General features: G+C 52.9%; 7 protein-coding genes across 7 annotated transcripts in view; 4 read left to right on the forward strand and 3 right to left on the reverse strand.

Annotated features, from left to right (window-relative positions):
- MAA_08094 (uncharacterized protein) overlaps positions 1-675 on the forward strand; it is a gene marked incomplete at both ends in the record, with an annotated part of 2,667 nt that extends 1,992 nt beyond the window's left edge. Inside the window, one exon of the mRNA XM_007826092.1 lies at positions 87-675. Within this exon, the coding sequence (XP_007824283.1) occupies positions 87-675 (589 nt within the window). The remainder of the gene's footprint in view (positions 1-86) is intronic.
- A 1,264-nt stretch (positions 676-1,939) lies between these two features.
- MAA_08093 (G-protein coupled receptor protein) lies at positions 1,940-3,049 on the forward strand (the record flags this gene model as incomplete). Its single annotated transcript, XM_007826091.1, has 2 exons — positions 1,940-2,496; positions 2,551-3,049. 2 exons carry the CDS (start codon positions 1,940-1,942, stop codon positions 3,047-3,049), a joined length of 1,056 nt encoding a protein of 351 aa, XP_007824282.1.
- A 757-nt stretch (positions 3,050-3,806) lies between these two features.
- Positions 3,807-4,364, forward strand: MAA_08092 (Cytochrome c oxidase biogenesis protein; the record flags this gene model as incomplete). The annotated part of the gene is made up of 2 exons (XM_007826090.1): positions 3,807-3,951; positions 4,027-4,364. 2 exons carry the CDS (start codon positions 3,807-3,809, stop codon positions 4,362-4,364), a joined length of 483 nt encoding a protein of 160 aa, XP_007824281.1.
- A 2,311-nt stretch (positions 4,365-6,675) lies between these two features.
- Positions 6,676-7,994, reverse strand: MAA_08091 (Protein kinase-like protein; the record flags this gene model as incomplete). The annotated part of the gene is made up of 4 exons (XM_007826089.2): positions 6,676-6,915; positions 6,967-7,298; positions 7,348-7,697; positions 7,750-7,994. The coding sequence occupies 4 exons, from the start codon at positions 7,992-7,994 to the stop codon at positions 6,676-6,678; spliced, it is 1,167 nt and encodes a 388-aa protein (XP_007824280.2).
- An 828-nt stretch (positions 7,995-8,822) lies between these two features.
- On the reverse strand, positions 8,823-13,454 carry MAA_08090 (Tetratricopeptide-like helical; the record flags this gene model as incomplete). The annotated part of the gene is made up of 8 exons (XM_007826088.2): positions 8,823-9,086; positions 9,241-12,073; positions 12,122-12,269; positions 12,320-12,518; positions 12,572-12,874; positions 12,923-12,979; positions 13,025-13,262; positions 13,321-13,454. The coding sequence occupies 8 exons, from the start codon at positions 13,452-13,454 to the stop codon at positions 8,823-8,825; spliced, it is 4,176 nt and encodes a 1,391-aa protein (XP_007824279.2).
- Positions 13,455-14,145: 691 nt separating this feature from the next.
- MAA_08089 (Peptidase S8, subtilisin, Ser-active site protein) lies at positions 14,146-15,872 on the forward strand (the record flags this gene model as incomplete). Its single annotated transcript, XM_007826087.1, has 3 exons — positions 14,146-14,687; positions 14,761-15,130; positions 15,198-15,872. The coding sequence occupies 3 exons, from the start codon at positions 14,146-14,148 to the stop codon at positions 15,870-15,872; spliced, it is 1,587 nt and encodes a 528-aa protein (XP_007824278.1).
- Positions 15,873-15,984: 112 nt separating this feature from the next.
- Positions 15,985-16,854, reverse strand: MAA_08088 (major facilitator superfamily MFS-1; the record flags this gene model as incomplete). The annotated part of the gene is made up of 1 exon (XM_007826086.1): positions 15,985-16,854. The coding sequence occupies one exon, from the start codon at positions 16,852-16,854 to the stop codon at positions 15,985-15,987; it is 870 nt and encodes a 289-aa protein (XP_007824277.1).
- Positions 16,855-18,579: the final 1,725 nt, after the last annotated feature.

The raw sequence follows: 18,579 nt of genomic DNA on the forward strand, positions 1-18,579 counted from the left end.
GACTTCTGCTACAAGCTGCCGGCGTCGGTGTCCCTGCGGGAGGGCGCCCTCGTCGAGCCGCTCGCCGTCGCCGTCCACATGGTCAGGCAGGCCGCCGTCCAGCCGGGCCAGGCCGTCGTCGTCATGGGCGCCGGGCCCGTCGGCCTGCTGTGCGCCGCTGTGACCCGGGCCTACGGCGCCTCCAAGGTCGTCAGCGTCGACATCGTACCGTCCAAGCTCGACTTTGCGCGCCGCTTCGCCTCGACGCACACCTTCCTCTCGCGGGGGGGCGCGCCCGAGGACAACGCCCGTGCTATCCGGGAGTTGGCGGGCATCCCGCGGGGCGCTGACGCCGTAATCGATGCTAGCGGTGCTGAGCCTTCTATCCAGACGGGCCTGCATGCCGTCCGCGTCGGCGGCACCTATGTCCAGGGCGGCATGGGCAAGCCCGACGTCAACTTCCCTATTATGGCTATGTGTCTGAAGGAGGTTACGGCGCGGGGGTCCTTCCGCTACGGCCCTGGCGACTACGAGCTGGCCGTTGAGCTTGTTGCCAGCGGCAAGGTCGACGTCAAGAAGCTCGTCAGCGAGGTGGTGCCGTTTGATCGGGCGGAAGAGGCGTTTAAGAAGGTCAAGGAGGGCGAGGTCATCAAGATCCTGATTGCCGGCCCCAATGAGAAGATGGACGAGGTTTAGAAGCGGACGAGACGTGAGCAGAGCAGGGGTAGCTTGGGGCTGATGGCGCCCTGCATCTCAGCCCATTGCCGAGTCAGCCCATCACCCGCGGTTCGCCTTACCGGCTCGGGATGCTGGACAGAATAGGGGGAAGGGGACGGGGTCTAGAATGTTTTGGCACACTCTGTACAGAGTACTACCGGAGACAGATGCGGCGTACGGAGTAAGCGGTGACGGCGAGAAAGCAAGCGGCAGCTCGCACACACCCTGATCGCGGACCCAGCATTGAGCTCAGCTTCGTGAGGAGTCAGTCAGGAGTCAGGACCAGGGTCGCGAGACTCATCTGCCAGCACATGCACGTGTGCACTCTGCTCCGTTTCGGCAGCCGAGCTGGAAACAGGGTCCCCGTCAGCACTAGAGTCAAGCACTGCGGAAAGAGATCCGCCATTATCAGCGTTCATTTCTTTGCAATCATTGTTGTTTACTACTCCAAGTGCTGGCCGAAACTGAAGTGACAGGATCCCGTAAGGACCTCGGCCTCCCAGCCCATTTCGCGCCGAGATTCCAGCAAGGTCAAAAAAAAAAAACATCACCTAGCGCCATGTTGTATATATGTACCCGTCAGACAAAAACACCCGACGCCATTCCGTGGTCCGCCTCCGCGTGGCGCGATAAACTCGCCCCGTTGGCTGCATCCCGTGTGTCGATGGCGTGTTGAGCCAAAACGCGCCTCGCCTCGACTTGTGCGGAAAAAGCCCCCCCCCTGCCCAAGCAGAGAACGGCGCCTCGTAAAAAATTGACATTGAGCACATAAATAGCCGAATAACGCCTGCTTCGGCACGAGCCAGCCTGGCGCACGGCGTCCACTCACATCCCTTTGCGCGCGGTGCGGCTGAGGCAAACTAGTGATAGGGGCTTGCTTCCTGGCATCCTCTTTGCAGTCATGCAGCCATGTCGGGGCTGACCAATATTGAAATTTCTCCCGACATTGGGCGTCCTGCCCGAGGGGGCAGATCCTCTCAGGCGCCAGCAACAAGCGGTATGCTGGTGAGGCTCAAAAAACAGAACAGGGGGCGGATTCCGGGATCAATCTTGACAATGGGAGATTGGGGCACGCAGCAACGAGGTCATATAAGTCGCGGACGGGGACGCCACTCGGGCTGACGAGAGTCTGCGTATGCTGGATATTTTTTTCTCCTCCCGATTCTGGGATTCAAAGTCTGGGAGGCACCGTCTTGCCGAATAGTACTTGACTCTTGTCGCACTGCTCACGGTCTCGCTCGCCATGGAGCAAGTCCACCAACAGCCGGCGAGCCACGTGCTCGAGACGCCGCTATGGATGATGATTGTCCGGGGCCTCCAGTTCCTCGTTTCGCTCATCATCCTCGGCCTGGCGGGCGCCTTGATGCACGACCTGTACCTGGACGAGTTTGGGCTGTCTGTCGCTACTGTAAGTCGTCGTTCCCCCCTGAGTCCTCACGCAGCCGGGAAAAGCGAAGCGCAATCTGACCGCCGTCCCTTGCAGGCCATCCTCACCTGGTGTATTCTCTTCTACGCCGTGTTTACGGAAAAGATCCCCCCGTGGCGGACGGCGTACCACGTCCTGGCCGTGACGGTGCTCGACGGCTTCCTCGTCGTCATGTGGCTGGCTACGTTTGCCGCCGTGGCCGCCCGCCGCGCCACCTTCAAATTCAACGTGCAGGTCGGCGGGTGCGTCGACGACGGCAGCATCATCGGCAGCAAGACCTGCTTCACGAGGCGCCAGCTGGAGCGGAGGGACATTCTGTTCAAGAGCGGCGGGGAGATGATGAGCTCCATTGCCGGGCTGGGCGCCCTCCTGTGGTGAGTTGTGTCGCCTGTTTCCCCCCCGGACGTCACGGGATACTGACTTTCAAGGCTCATGTCTATCGCCACGTTTGTGTGGACCATTGTCATGTTCCTCCGCGGGCGCAAGGAAGGCCGCTTCCCCATTGTCGGCGGCGCCAGCGGCTCCAACAACTACCAGATGGAACCCAAGGCTGAGCAGGGAGCTTCCGTGATGCAGCCGCAGCCGCAGCCGCAGCAGCAGCAATACCAACCGTACCAGCAGCCCGTCCAGCCGCAGCAGACGGGCCAACACGAGCAGTCTCTGAGCCAGAACCCGACGCCGGCGCCGTACCAGCCTGCCCAGAGCCCGTACCAGCAGCAGCCGCCGTACCAGCCTCCCCAGGACGCGCAGCAGTATGCTCAGTACGGCCAGCAGTATCCGTCGTACCAGCAGCATGTCCAGCAGGGGAGCGAGCTGTCGGCCACGCCGCTGCCGCAGCAGCCGTACTCTCCGTCTCCGGTGACGAGCTCGCCGCCTCCTCAGCAGGAGCAGCAGTATTACCACCAGCCGCAACAGCATCCGAAGTAGTCGGTTAGATAATTTAGGTTTATAGAGGTTACCATGGCATTTTTGTCTTTTTACTTAATGTGGTTCATGTTCCGGGGGCGTGATTTGGACGAGTTGCGGCAGCAGTCTAGTAGCGCCGTTTCTGACCAAGAGGCCTGGTTAGCTGGTGTAAGTGGCAGCGGCGGGGGGCTTTGGAGCCATCTGTTGGATTGGATTCTTCGCGTCTTGCTTTATATACCATGTTTCTATAATGAATGATCATAGTTATCCCCCGCAATATTTCACATTGTAGTATGTAACGAATCACGATACGTAGCATCTCATAACGGCACCGCACTTAACTGCCGTGGAAATAACTTTTCCATATCTATTATTAAATCTTTCCAAAAAATCCCGCCACGTCTTTTGTCCGCGAGTTAAAATACGTCCTTTGTCGACAGGCAGCCTCGAACTGGTGTAAGTCGGCAATCATAACAGGAAGGCGGTGGCTTAGATTCTGCCAGCCTCTAGTGGAGCCGCCTCGTTAAAGTATTGCCTGATGCCTCAAGCTTCTCGGCCAACACTGCGCGATTGCACCACCCAGCAGACCATCGCCCGACCGTCGACTGTCTGCGCTCTGGCAGGCTCCCATTGCCAATCACCGGAGCTCCATTCTCACCCAGGACCTGGGCTCGTCCGACTTTCCTCACTGCGGGGACGAGGGTTGCGCCCTGCGTCAGAGAGCCACCATCGAAAACTCGCCCTGGCTTCCTCTAGACTTTGCAGCGAAATGACGACCATGGCCACCGACAAGCCCGACGTCCCGGACCAACGCGCCGGCGTGCCCTCGAGAAATCCCCTGCCGCTATCGGCCTCGCAGGAGTCGCAAGTACGAGACATTTACTACGCCCGGGTTCGCAGCCAGTGTGCCGAAGAGATCAAAGGTGCGTGCATGTAGTCTTCCTCACCGATGGAGGGGCCTCGCTGAAAGACAACAACTAAACGTTGACATTTTTTAGCCTTTGCCGCGTGCGCCCTCGGCCGCACCCTCACCGTGTCCTTTGCCTGCCGGGCCGAACACCGCGTCATGAACAACTGCATGAAGCTGCACGCGACGCCCGAGGAGCACGACGCCGCGCGCGAGGAGTGGTTCGCCATGCGGATGGAGCGGCACCGGCAGCGCGAGCGCAAGGCCAAGATGGCCGTGGCCCAGGAGGAGTTCCTCCGCGAGTGGTGGGGGCTCCCGGAGGAGGTGAGGGCGTCGAGGCAGCGCGAGCTGGAGAAGCTGGGACAGGCGGAGAGGGTGGGTGGGATGACGGCCAAGGACAGGCCGCATGGCCCTGATGGCGGCAGATGACGATTTTCCTTTTGGTCCAGTCCGAACGAAGGCAACGGCAGCCTGCGGATGAAAGACGCGAGGAGTAGAGCGGGGTGGTTGCAACATTCGGGGCACACTTGCATGGTTTCTGGCGTTGTTGTTTCTTTCTAGTTTTGAGCTTTGGATGTGGGGTCGCTGGACCGCGTTTTCGGCCGACTCTTTTGATGCCGGGGTTGGGCAATGTATACTAGACAAAGACAGGTCAAAAATTTGTACGATAAGATGGACGAGGCGGGGTCACGACAGTCTGGCGGCAGGACTGGGCTGCAGAAGCTGTCGCGTGTCAAAATAGAAATCACTACTTGAGCAAACTTGGGGATAGGCTGTTCTCCGACATGATAGTTGAGGGCCTCTTTTCGCCGAAGCTGTATGCATGAGGTGCGGACGGTATCGCATCGTCACGTTCCTCTCGTTGTAATAAAGTCCTTCCATTACGCTTGGTCGAGGATGCGGTTCACGTTGCTCGGTAGTACTCGACAGATCTCATCCCGTTGAGTGCGAAGGTGCCGTTCTTGTAACTGTCCCACCTTTTATGCAATACCCAACAGGCACTTTTTAGTTCACCAACGACTATAATAAGTGTGATATAGCTTTATATAAACTTAAAAACTTGTATTTATATTATTATTCTAATACACAGTGAAAATTTATGCCATTTGATTTAAGATTTTGAATTGGTTTATATATATCCTTACTCTCTATAAAAACAGCACCTTAGCGCACTTAAGGGGATGGCGATCGCAAAGCAAAGCGGAGCGGAGATAAAGGCAGGGCGAAGGGACCATCGACTCCAAATAGGGCAAGTGGCCCAGCATCGCTGGCGTCGTGCCACAAAAGTGCCGGTCGGCACGGCCCGGCAGCCGCATTACGGTGTCATCAGATTGCTGCAATTTGAGCCATCACCCGGTTTCAAAACGGCGGCTCCACATTCGGTGTAGACAGAAGAAATTCCGGCCGCCTCTGCCCGAGACATTTAAAATCCGATCCAGTCCTTGAAACGCGATAAACTCTGTTTGTGCCCTGATCGGCCTGTGAAGGGCGTGCTTCGGCCCATTAGGTCGCACGGGATGAACATGCGCACTAAAAAAATCCTAAAAATAACTGGCCATGAATGAAATTAAGTTGCAGATTTTTGTTAGATTAGAGAGTAAGAAGAAAAAGAAAGAAAGACGAGCTAGAGGCAGGTAAGCAAGGGCAGCTCGAAATATAAGGCCATCTGTACTACGTAAACCAGACGCACTTGGTGGGGTTTTATTTTCTACCCCTATTCGCCTGGTCTGTCATAGCACGAGCATAAGATGAATGCCCAACTAGCTTCACCAGCGCGGATAAAAAAGACCAACAAGGCGCAGTCATGCTCTCCATCTTCTTTGCCTCGACGGCAAGGGCCACACCGTACGATCACATATGTAAGCCGTTTGAGGGGTCGTGTACCAAGGCATCAACTCACACGACACGATGGATTAGACGGCGTGAATAGCATTTGGGAAAAGGTACGCCCCTCCGATAGAAAGACGAAGAAAAAGCCAGATATGTAGGCGGAAATTTAAACTGAAACGGAGCATCTCCTAACGCAGGATCGTTGCGCCCAAGGATATTGTGGTGTTGCTGCTACGCGTCTAGTACGGTCCGACGATGTGCGCCGAGCAAACGAGGCCCCGAGACGGCTTGGCGGGGGTATTGTTGAGGTAGGTTCTCGACTCGTTTTGTCAGCTTGGCCGGTATTTCATTATTGATTTGACTTGTCATTCGTATAGTACCGAAAGGGCCACGAGACCGACCGTATTCGGGCGGGCAATCATGGAGGGATCAATGGCGATGCCTAGAAAAGAATTATTCAGGAGTTAAATGACGCTATATATTCCAGTGTCAGCTTGATATTGCTGTTTTGAAATATTACTTGGATGTCCTTGTAGATTGCGCTGGAATGACGTTTTAGTTTCTTGGCAGCACAGTACATCGCTGCATTCATATATTGTTTCTCTTCCTTGTCAGGTTGTGCTTCGCTGTACGTTTAGCCGCAGTTCTGAGAAGTCAATGTGTGTTATATATTGCCATGGTTTGCTGCTTTGTGCGGTATGGCTCACGGGAGTTGAGCGCGTCTGCACACTTTATACTGGTGCGTAAGATGCCATGCGTACAGCATATTAATATTTTCTTGTGTCTGTGATTAGATTGAGATTGTTCAGAACCATGTTCCCCTAGTTATAATAGTTGACAAGTGCATTACAATGTGTAAATAAGGTCAAGAAAGAGATGATCTAAATTCCGCATCGGAAGGCTCAGCGAGTCAAAACGACTCGATTCTAGCCACGGCATCTTGAACAGAAAGACGGCGGTCAGGGTCGCCGTGCATAAGCTCTTGAATTATGGGCTGGAAATGGCGCTGATGTCTGCGTGATGGCAACTCCTCATTAAAAATTTCGTCCACTCCATTCTCTAGTACAGCCATACGGTCTACCCAATATGACTTGAGGTTTGAGGGGCGCCTGCCCAGAAAGTCGCATCCATTTGTCAAGATGTAATAAATCTAGTGAATGTCAGGCAATGTGCGACGGCGTTGTATGTCGAGTGTACATACTAATTGCCCCATGTACCAACTGTCCACCTTGAAGGGCTGGGCTGTCGTTTCGCTCGTCTCAAACTCAATGGCCTTTACCGCGCCATATGAGAAGCTGTCCGCCTTGTACACGGCACCTTTTCTGTGACGGAAAGAGTATCCAAAATCCAAGACTCTGCATGTCCCGTCGCCGAAGCCCAAGTCCACTGGCTTAATGACGGATTTGGGGAGGCAGTCTGGTGTTGGAGCTCCATCCTCACGTTCCAACCAGTGTTCTATATGTGGCTCTTCAAGGAGGGCCTCGATGTCTGCAACTGGAGGCGGTGGTAGTGCAACATTCCCTGGATGGATATCTGTGTCTTGTTAGAATCTTTCTTCAACAACTCCTCTGTGTAGAATTACCTCCATGCACGATACCCAGGCTGTGTAGTTCGGCCACTCCTCGCACAATGTCCTTGATGCATTGCACCCGCCTTTCAATGCTTAAAGGGAGTGGCGAGGTGCTGCGGGCCGATGAAGTATGTATCACTTGAAGATCTGTCCCCGTCGGCGGGTAGGCGATGGCGTCAAAGCTGACCTTCCTGTATGAGGGGTGCAGTTTTGCCAGGTGGTGCTTTATGACAAAGCTGTCTTTGATGGTGCATAGGTGGGGACTTTGGGGGCATCGCGAACGTAGAAATCGGTTGATGGCTAATTCGCGTTTGACTTGCTGAGATTCGCTCCGCCCCATGAACTTGACGGTCAACAACTCGCTGGCGCCAGTGGTTAGTCTTCTCTGCGGCCCAAGGGGACAGAAACACTCACTTATTGTTGGTATTTCTGGCCAGCCAGCACCAATCGCCCAACCTCTTTAACAGCCTGTATCCGTTCACATCCTGTCCGTAGTACACCACGGGTTTTTCAGAATCCGCCCACCGCTCAAGAATGTAGTTGTCTCTCCAGCATGGGGTACCATCAGTTAGCTGCTTGTATTGGCGATATAGATACCTCTTCACAATGACAGGCTTGTTGCCTACATAAATGCCTTTGAGGGTTATGCTGGAAGTCATTGCTCGGTAGTCGGAAGTAAGATGTGGCGAGGGGAAGAGATGAAGGGTTAAGAGATTGGCTGGGAGCCGTACACGCCTTCGATGATCCTATATGACCAAGGCGGTCAGGCACGGCAGCCGACCAACGTCTTTGGAGCGTGCACGACAGGACAACGGCAGGTTTTCGCTATTCGCTTCCTTGGTTCTCACACTATGCCGACATGCACATGTCCTCATCTCCGAATTGACGGCTCCGGAGACCTTCAACAACCGGCGTACGTATCCTGCCCTCGGTCACATCGTCATTTATCTACAGCGGCAGCTGGTGTACTCTGGCTAACGTACGTCGCATGCGATACGCTTTGGAGTATTGATGTAGCCAGCTGTGAATTAAGGGATGTAGATTCACTAATAACGCTCTACCTTTTATCTGCCTAGCTGAAGTGTGCTCTTAGAATTGTTCGGTCTCGCCACAATTAGTACTAGGTAGCTTGTTTAGCATGTATTGTTGGGTTGGGTCTTTGGGCAGTTCCGTCCAGCAGTTCTCCATGGTCAATCGCAGAGATGTGTCGACAACACAATATCCTCTCACATTTGGAATTAAGTCGTCTGATATTGATCATGTTATTAAGGAAAATACAACTTTACCCGTTCCAACCAACGCAACAGACATCATCTCCATCTCCATCGGGACAACAATTTATTCACGATCGGTGTCGATAGGCTTTCCTAGCCAATAACAGCATTTGTGTTTCGTCCTCCATCTGTTCTGCCCATTCCGCCAAGCTAGTCTGAATTTCCTCCCCGTTCAAATCCCCGAAGCAGACTTTCCTCCACGCATCCTAGTCTCTACCCGATGAGAAGTGAGTGGACCTGAAGGTGTTGATACCACAGCCTGGCCAGAGGACCCTGTAGTCCACCACGCTGTACCGAGTCGGTACCTCGCTGGGGAGGGTGAGTTCTTTTGGAAGGCGAGGGCGGGCTGGTAGAATCGCTCCAACGCTCGGCCAGCACGGGGTCCGTGGTAGAGTTGTGAGAGTGGACGCACAGCTCATTGAGGCTGGCGATTGTGTACACGTTTAGTTTGGGGCCAGTCGCGCTGAGGTCCGTCCTCTTGACACTGTGACGAAGATCAGATCCCTCTCTGAATCCCGGGCCTGATTGATTGAAGTGAAGGAATTCCCAAGCCAATATTCTTTACTCCTGTCGCCAATCGTGCTGAATCGTGGAATGCAGGCTGAGAGTGGCCTTCGTCACTTTAACTCACCGATGACGATGATACTGGCTCCTGCTGATGGTTCGCTTCCCACTCGTCCAAGGTGGATTGGGAAGCAGTCGTATAAGGATGGCTGGGGCCATGCAGCCGCTTTAGAAGCTGAATCACCGTCATCATCAATGCTTTCGCCTCTTCATATCGGCCTTGGTCATTGAGGGTTATTGCGAGCTGGTTCATACTGGCCATCGTATCGGGGTGCTCCTCTCCCAACACCCTCTTTCTCATCTCCAAGACCTCAGCCTCTAGTTTTTCCGCCTTCCCTAGCTGGCCTTGAATGCTGAATATCGATGCTAGGTTGTTCATAGTAGTTAGAGTTGAGGGATGTTCAGGACCAAGCACCATCTGTTTTTTCTCTAAAACCTCTTTGCCTAGCGCTTCTGCTTCCTTCCACCGTCCTTGGTAGTAGTATGTCAGCGACAGGTTGGCCATACTGCTTAGCATGAGGGGATGTTCAGGACCAAGTTGCTGCTTCCTCGTCTCCATTGCCTCTACCTCGAGAGCTTCAGCCTCAGAAAACCGGCCCTGCTTGCTGTATATAGAAGCTAAATTGGCTATACTGGTTAACGTTGAGGCATGGGCAGGTCCGAGTACTTTCTTTCTCGTCTCCATTACCTCTGTTTGCAATTTTTCAGCTTCGTTTACTCGGCCCCGGTCTAGATATATTGATACTAGATTAGCCATGCTGATTAATGTGTCCGGATGGTCCTTGCCTAAAACCGTCCTAGATATTTCTGCCACCTGCATCTCCAGGTCTTCTGCCTCCTGTAATCGGCCTTGGCCCTTGAATATCAACGCCAGGTTGGCCATGCTGGTTAGAGTTAAGGGATGTTTCGGGCCAAGCGCACGCTTTCTATGATCTAATACCTGCAGCGCTAGTTCTTCTGCCTCTTTCCATCGCCCTTGATCTATATACGTCGATGATAAGTTGGACATTATAGTTAACGTCTCAGGGCTTCCTTCTCCGAGGACCCTATGAGAAGTCTTTGCCACTTTCTTTAAAAGTGACTCAGCTTCCCGCAATCGGCCTTGGTTCCTGTATATTGACGCCAAGTTTGCAGTATTAGTTAACGTTGACGGGTGATCTTCTCCAAGGGACCCTGCAAGAGCATTCGTGACTTGTTCTGATAAATCTTCAGCCATTTGTAACCGGCCTTGGTGCAAATATATCGACGCCAGGTTGGCCATGCTGGGATAGTTCCGAGGATGTTCGGCTCCAAGAACCCGCCTTATTATCGCAATCTCTGCCACTTGAAACTCCTCTGCTTCCTTCCATTTCCCTTGATTAGATAATGTGGATGCTAGGTTACGCATACTGGCGAGCGTATCTGGATGCTCCTCTCCTAACACCCTTGTCCTTGATTTCATCACCTGTCGCTCTAGCTCCTCCGCTTCATGCCATCTACCGTGACTCTTATATGTCAACGCCAAGTTGGCTATACTGGCCAGTGTATCGGGATGGTCTTCTCCCAGTAATCTCCTCCTCGTCTGTGTTAGATGCACCTCTATTGATTCAGCTTTGTTCCATTGGCCTTGATTCCCGAATATTGATGCCAGATTGGTCATGCTTGCAAGCGTTAAAGGATGTTGTTCCCCTAGTAATGATGTTCTTAAGTTGACAGCATCTTGCTGGTGGGGTTCAGCCTCCCTCCATCGGCCCTCGTCGCAAAGAAACCCGGCAACGCGGTGAAGGAGAGTTGCTTTTGCGATGCTTTCTTCCTCCGAGCCGGTACCCTCGAGGTGCAATACGGAATACACATGGGGGAGGTATTCACTGCAAGTTGCTCGGTTTTCGAAGTTCCCATAAGGAAATAAGTCAGACAGAATTAGGAGCGCCTGCTCCGCATAGTGCCGTGTCATATCCTGACAGGATAACCACTTCTGCCTTGCCCTCAGCACGAAGGGGAGTAGGGATACATCTTTATCCTCTTTGAGAGAGATGAGACAGAAATCTCTGAGGGTTTCCAAGGCTTTTTTGAGTGGCAGCTCACTGATGAGTTCGAGCTCATCCTGTTGACCATATAGCTGACTATAGGGAAGACCATATAGCTGACTATAGTGAAGTAAGAACTGCATTGGAATCGCCTGCGGATTGAAACAGCTCATGATTGAAAGGAGATTATCTTCGAAATCGTTCAGTCTCAACCTCTCGAACGAAGCCACCAATCTGGCTAAGGCCGGACTTGAAGTCAACGGATCTTCTCCAAGCGCTGCCCTACCCACGGATTCAGTCTCATCCTCTTCGAGGAGGTCAAGATATTTGCTGACCCCCACATGATTTTCCCGCATGTATGCGGCTGCCTGGGCAAGCGGGAGGGGGAGGCATTCCAACCGATTCGACAAGCGCGACAAATTTTTAGACGCAAGTTCGAGGCCGCCAAGTTTGGTGCGAAGTAGTTCGTTGGACTCAGCTAGGCTCAGTCTAGGAACTACGATTACATCCTCCGCAAGCCTGCTCCCAAGTTTCCTGTCCCTGGTTGTGATGAGAACGGATCCATGGGCACATACGGGGATATAGGGGTGTAAATTCTGATCCGAGGGGTCGAAGCTGAAAGACCCTGCGGCCGAGGGAGAGAATAGCCGAGCCTCGTCGGCGCCATCAATGACCATAAGCCACCGACCGGCGCTCTCTCTCTCTAGCCAATCCTTCACTAGCCATCCAGCATCCATCGCATAGGCATTGCGGGTGAGGATGTGGCATCTTTGTGCGATGGAAGTAAAGGACTGCAGGAATTGTGTTGCATTTCTTGCATGAACCCAGAAGACTGACATCCCCGGGTAGGTCTTGTAAAGCCAATACGAATATGCAAGTGCGATCTGGGTCTTACTGTTACAAGTTAATATGCATCCTGTGTCCGGGGACTCGGGGTTCAACTACCCAATGCCAGCCGGGCCTAAGAGTGAGACACGTGGTTGCGAGCTACTGCTCGTCAGAGGCTGGCCGTGCCTGAGCCGATACTTTAGTTGACGTAGAATAGTGGAACGCCCGACAAAGTCTGAGATTCTTAGGAATGGTACAAGCACTATTCGCATTAGCGTACGACGTATTGCCCCGGATTCTCCTCCTACTTACGGTACGGGCCGAGGTTTTCGTGATCCCTCGCCCGCCGAAAATTCTCGGCGTGAATCTCCGCAACCAACAAACCGAGTTCCGTACAGAGAAACTCGAAATCCGGATCATCCGGTGCCGCGAATTTCGTCATATTCATGTGGTTTTTGCGCATTGCAATCGAATTGCACCGAGGAACAGTCGCTGACTCTTGCGGCACAACCTACGCTTACTGTTATTATTCCAAGTTCAACTCATCGATGTTGTCAGACATACCAAGCCAACCTGCGGCAAGGACAGTGTCTCGAAGAAGCAGCTGATCTGGATTGGTGTTAATGCCTTCACGAGCAGGCGCGAACGGAGTGAAAAAAATCTGTCTTGTATCCGTGCGAGTATTTTCGGGCCCTGTCTGAGCATATTCAAATCTCTGTCATTCGGACACTTCCTCGTGTGCTCGGCCAATAATAGCTTGGTCCAGCCAGCCCCCCGGTGTGGTGTTCCAAGGAATATGATACCACGAGTTGAATAAACGATATTGCGTCCACTCTCTTCTGAGCTGCAACTCGATGTGAACAAGCCCTACAATCATTCAGCGTGAAGTTTCAAGAGTGCGAATTGATGACCTACATCCTCAAGGATCAGGCCCCCGAAGTCGTGGCAGACAAAGATGATGGGTCGTTGATGCTACGAAAATCAGCGGACGAGCCTCTGCAAGACCGGGGTGCCTACTGTATTGTCTTTCCGGCGAAATTCTGCAAGCTTGCTGACAAGATTCCCTGAGTTCTTCGCAACCTGGACCAGCGATGCCACGTATGGCCAGTTGGCGACGCGTGGATCATAGCCGAACGTGAGGATGCGCGCGCCCGGAATTTTGGCAGGCAGAAGAACCTGAGGCCATGGTCCCGGAGCGTTCTCGGCAGTCCAGGTTGTTTCACGATCCCCTTCTAGGCCATGGACGAAAACAATGCTAGATCGGGAGCTCGTTAGTGGGCTATGTCTCAATCCGAAATGGGAGTGGTGCCTACTCAACGACGGCATCTTTGGGGACGTGAAGAACTTTGATTCCGCTCGTTCGCCATCTTGTTAGTAACGCTGATAGCTCTAGCGATGGTTCGGGTGTCTCCACACGTTTTGGATGCTGTGGGAATGATGCAGCCATTTTGGGAGGGCAACACTCAGAGTAAGAACATCTGAAGTTGTCTATGCTAAGTGACGGGCCGTTGTGGAGATGTATCCGAGCCCGACTCCTTACAGGCCACGGCACGTGAACGTCTGGTGCATACAAGTCCGCATAAGCCAGACCTGTGACTAGGGTCTGGTGTAAAAACAGGTACCCCTGGGCACCCGTGGGTATTTAAGCTTTTCTTGGGTTATTCGTGGGCGATCTATTTTCTTATACAACTTCACATTGCTTTAAAAAAACGTTTTTATACTATTTATTAGTAGTGACACATTTTTAGTCTGAAAACTTGTACCGGCCTTATTCTCCACGACGTGTGGGACAGAGGGGGCCCCACAAGGTGCCCGAGGCTAGGTATGGAGTATTGACCTAAGTACCCAAGTACTTCGTAGTAGGTAATCCACGTGGGCGGCTTTCCCCCACGGATCCATTTGGGTTGAAATTCACTACCCAAAGCTATCCAGAACCCACGGATAAGCTACCCTCGCCGGGTACCCGTGGAGCTTTGACACCAGACCCTGTGCCCCTGACAATCTAATCAGCCATTTCGCATTCTTTTTTGGAATATCGTAAAAAGCTCCACGAGATATACTTGTATACCCTTGATTCCGGTCAGGCCGATCGGAACAAATCCTGGTCCAACCCATCGGAACAGATATTGTTCCGTTAAATGGAAAGACCAGCCTCGAAAGAACCCCACGAAGAACCTGTCTCGGGATTGCAACATGAAGAGAAACCGGACATCTCTGCCTCAGATGGCACACGAGATCAGCTACAGGTGCGCAGCGGACCACAAGGGCACAGCGAGTCGCTAGAACGAAAGCGACGACGAGTCTCAATAGGAGACGGAGATGAAGAGAGAAGAGAACGGAGTATAAGGATACTAGAGCAGAGCCTCTTCTCCAGGATCTTACAAGGAATTGAGCAGAGAGTTGATCAACTAATCGATCAGAAAATTGCGCGGGGCTACCTGCAGCAGACCCAGCCGAGAACCGACATGTTAGAGGCGAGGTTGGAGCAAAGACTAGAGCAGCTTTCGACGACGCTGGAACAGGCTGAAGAAGGGCATCTCACTGGAGCCAGACCCGGTGCTTCTTCTGATGAAGGGATCCGCGAATCTGTCCAACACCGTGTTATACAGCCTGTGAAGGAGAACGAGTACACGGCATTCTTAGCCACCCATGTGCAGACGCGGGAACCTAATAGCAATTGGTGTGTATTCCATTCCGCCAGGGCACAAACCCGGCCCTGGTTTTACATCCTCCGCCATTGACCCGGGTCCTAGGACGGCCGTCACGGCCAAATCATTCTTCAGATCCATCAGCAGCTTCAACAGGGACTTCATTTTAGAGGATGCATCGCCAAGGCTTGAGCCCTGGGCAAGGCGCAGGACGAGGGTCGCCATCATCGACTCCGGGATTATTAGCTGCGAGAACAAACAACATCTGAGAAAGTTAGATCCTATGATATGCGCCGCTGGTGAGCGAATTATCAATCGCAGAAGTTGGGTTGGCGTGGAAAGCGACTGCAACGACGAGTGCGGCCACGGGACTCATGTCGTGCGGCAACTCTTGGAGGTTGCTCCGCGAGCTGAGCTTGTAATTGCCAAGGTTGCAAGCAACACGGAGAATATTCCCCTATCCTATGTTGCAAAGGTAAGTCCCTCCAACGCTCTGACAACCAGCGTGCAATGATCAAACAGTGTTGATGTTGCGGTGATAGGCTATTGAATGGGCAGTGGACGACAACGACGTTGACATCGTCGCGCTGTCTTTGGGCGTTTCCCAAGATGACAAACACATCAACACTGTTCTTGACAGGATCCTAAATCTTGATGGAAAGCAGACGGGCCAGGTTTCGAACGGCGTAAAGGGCCATCGGCGGCGAATCGTCTTTGCTGCGGCAGGAAACCATGGAGGAAACCGCATGCGAGCGTCCCCGGCTCGCAGACGAGGCGTTATATGTGTCCACGCCGCGGATGGTGAAGGCGACACAAAATCCTTTAATCCCGATCCTGACCACGAGTGGGAGGATAATTTCTCGACTCTTGGCGTCGACATTGTCTCTTTGCGCCAGGGCGAGTCGGTTTACATATCTGGCACCTCTTACGCGACGCCAATCGCGGCTGGAATCGCCGCCAACATGCTGCACTTTGCCCGGAATCAACCGGGCATGCGGGAGGAGGACAAGAACTTGCTGCATTCTTACTTTGGCATGCGCCAGATCTTTAAACGCATATCCTTTCCTCGCGGGAACTACGACTATATTTGTCCGTGGAGGCGCAAAGATAGGATGGCGAACCAGCCAGACGAAGCTACCGACATGTCATTATCCGAGTTGTTATGGTCATCTATAGGAGTCGCTCGCGAGGAGGCACGAAAGGCTGAGGCATTGTAGAGCTATCTGGAAAAGACATAGCAAACAGTGGGAATACAAGTGCGCAATGCCGAGGATGACTGGTCTGTCCAAATAGCTGTGCCTTGAAAACTTCACTTTTCATCTCATAGTCTCACCAAGGGCCGGCGGCTGGCACGATCCAGCCAGTGGCCATCTCTCTGCCGTCGACATCCGTCTCCGTCAGAACTCCATCCAGCAGCTCAATCATACCCACCATCTCGCTGTCGAGAGGCACCTCTTCGACAGGGACTTCTTCGTCCTTGTCGCCTGCTCCCAAAAGTTGGGCTCCTTTATCATACTTCTCGATCACAATGTCGCCAGGCTGTTTGTGAACCGTGCCCTTCATCCTATATCTAACCTTCTTCACGCGGATACCAATAACAAAGTCATCAGATTCCTCAAACTCCATCACCGCGACATCTTCCGCGAGAGAGTTGCTCTTGGCGCCGATATCACCTGGCACGCCGGCTGGCTGATTGACCACAGCCTCGGCTTTGAATCCTCGCTTTCTATTCTTGGACACACTGACGGCCGGGCCGCGAGCAATCTTGAGTCCGGTGACGATGTAGACGGGACTGTAGCCGCTTCCCTTGACAAATTCCTCGACTTCTTCCATGTTCATTGCTTTTGTAATGTACGCTCTGTCCGCGACAAAATAAATGGTTTCGATACTCTTAAATCGGTAGGTTTCCTCGCGCGAGTCCCCAGTGGTTCTGGACACTTCGCCGCCTAGCCCTTGAATCCCGACAGCCTTGGCCCAGACGCCGTAATCGCCCTGCCTCATTCTCGAACGGCTGGAGACGAAGCCCCTTTTCTCGTCCCGATACTTGTCATTCTCATCAACGTTGACTTGGCAAGTTCTGTTGATGACGTCTGGGTTCTTGAGGTCGTCGATGATGGAGCCGAGATCCAACAACCCCCTCGGAGGCGGCCCAATGGAGAAATTGGGGGCGAGGTGATAGGTCGGGAACTGTCCAGACATCTAGAGCACACACACCACGTAGAGCCGTCGATAGGAGAAGTACCGTGAGAAGCGAGAAAGCGTGGAGGATGTTCCAGTGCACTGCGGATGCAAATAATGGACCAAAAGGTCGACGGTAGGTTTGGCTGATTCTGTCAGCGGGGCACCGCGAGTGCTGCAGTTTGTTCGAGTTGACCTTAAAATGAGCTGACACGTTGTAGCTGCGGGAATAAACGAGGGAGTGGTACATGTGCCCACATGTAGGTATGCACTTGGGATGAAGCAATTTGTACCGGATGCTACATCTACCCTCGTACTGTCAAGGGCATCTGTCCAATCACACGTACTCGGAGATGGCAGACTGCAAATGGAAGACAAACCAGACTTCACCCACTTGCGCCAGTTAGTGTACTACGAAGTGTCGGTGCTCGGAAACTTCCCTTTTAAACGATCCATATCCAAGCTGGACGAGTGATCCGACTAAAGAATGCCTTACCTTGTTGTCTGTCTGGCTCTTTCGGCCTCTGGAAGGCAATTACAGAGGCCTTTACCGAGTAACCATGGTAGCTTGAGTTCAAAACATAACAATACATTACGTTACACCAGCATCTAAGGCAGCCTTCTCCCATTGAGCCACACAGTGTTTGAATGTCCGGTTAGGATAGGACTCGCGCCGTACTTCCCGTACGGTTGGCTTTAGCCTTTGCGTCAACCTTGGGTCGTGCTATATGAAGGGGAAGTTTCGATACTCCCCTCAATCCCAAGCTTTCTGGCAGTCAATAACGTTTGATTCAATCAACATCGCACCAGTTGAGCCAAATCAAAGAGTTCAATGTTTCGTCTTATACGTATAGGTAGGCTGGGCAGCTGGCCCTGAACACTCCGCTGCCACTTACACATATGCCAACTGGTAGGCACCTTGGTAGTCAAGTGTCCGTACATACACGTACATAGGTACCATACGTTTTTTGTCTTTTCCACACTTACGTAGCTAGAGGGCGGTTGATACTAGCGGTGCGGCGGCTGCGGTATGCGGTCTGTGTCGCAGTAAGTAGAGGGTCTTAACATTGACACCAAAAACATGGGGCGTGGCAATGGCCACTGGTCATACCGAACTTATGTAATAATGTAAGTACGAGACGTTATATGCTTAAGTACATAGGTACATGGCCGTCGACCCGTTGGCAACTACCGGCTAGGGTCAATATTTAATTCGACCCCTCGGCCACTCTTGAGTCTTGAGTGGCTCCATGTTCAATGTTGGCATGCACGACCCATTCAGCTACCAGATTATCTCGGGTAGTGTCACCTGGTATTTCTCACACCAGTTGACGGTACCGACTCCCAATCACCGCACCACAGGTCCTCCATCTCCTCCATCTCATCTTCCCACGTTCCATCCTCCCACAAGTGCCACCAGACTCAAGATGAGATGCCACCCGGCCAATCACAGTCCATGGCGCACCCAGGTTGGCCGCCCGCGCAGCTCGGCGCTTAGACGCACCTCTTGGCCCCGCTTTGATGCAGTGTGATATCCCACACCGTTGGCTGCATGGCCAAATATAGTCTCCCGCATGGCACGGCATCTTTACCACCAACTCCTCCCAACCAGTGACACGACGATTCTTCCACGAAGCGCGTAGACCCCCTCCGCGTTCCTGGCGTCCGCCCAGCATCCTGCAGGAGATACCACTCCAACGGGGCGCCAAAGAGCAAATATGGCGCCAGACTAGCAGAATGCAGATA

This window comes from Metarhizium robertsii (assembly GCF_000187425.2).
Source record: "Metarhizium robertsii ARSEF 23 chromosome Unknown MAA_Scf_6, whole genome shotgun sequence".
In the NCBI taxonomy this organism is placed as follows: Eukaryota; Fungi; Ascomycota; class Sordariomycetes; order Hypocreales; family Clavicipitaceae; genus Metarhizium; species Metarhizium robertsii.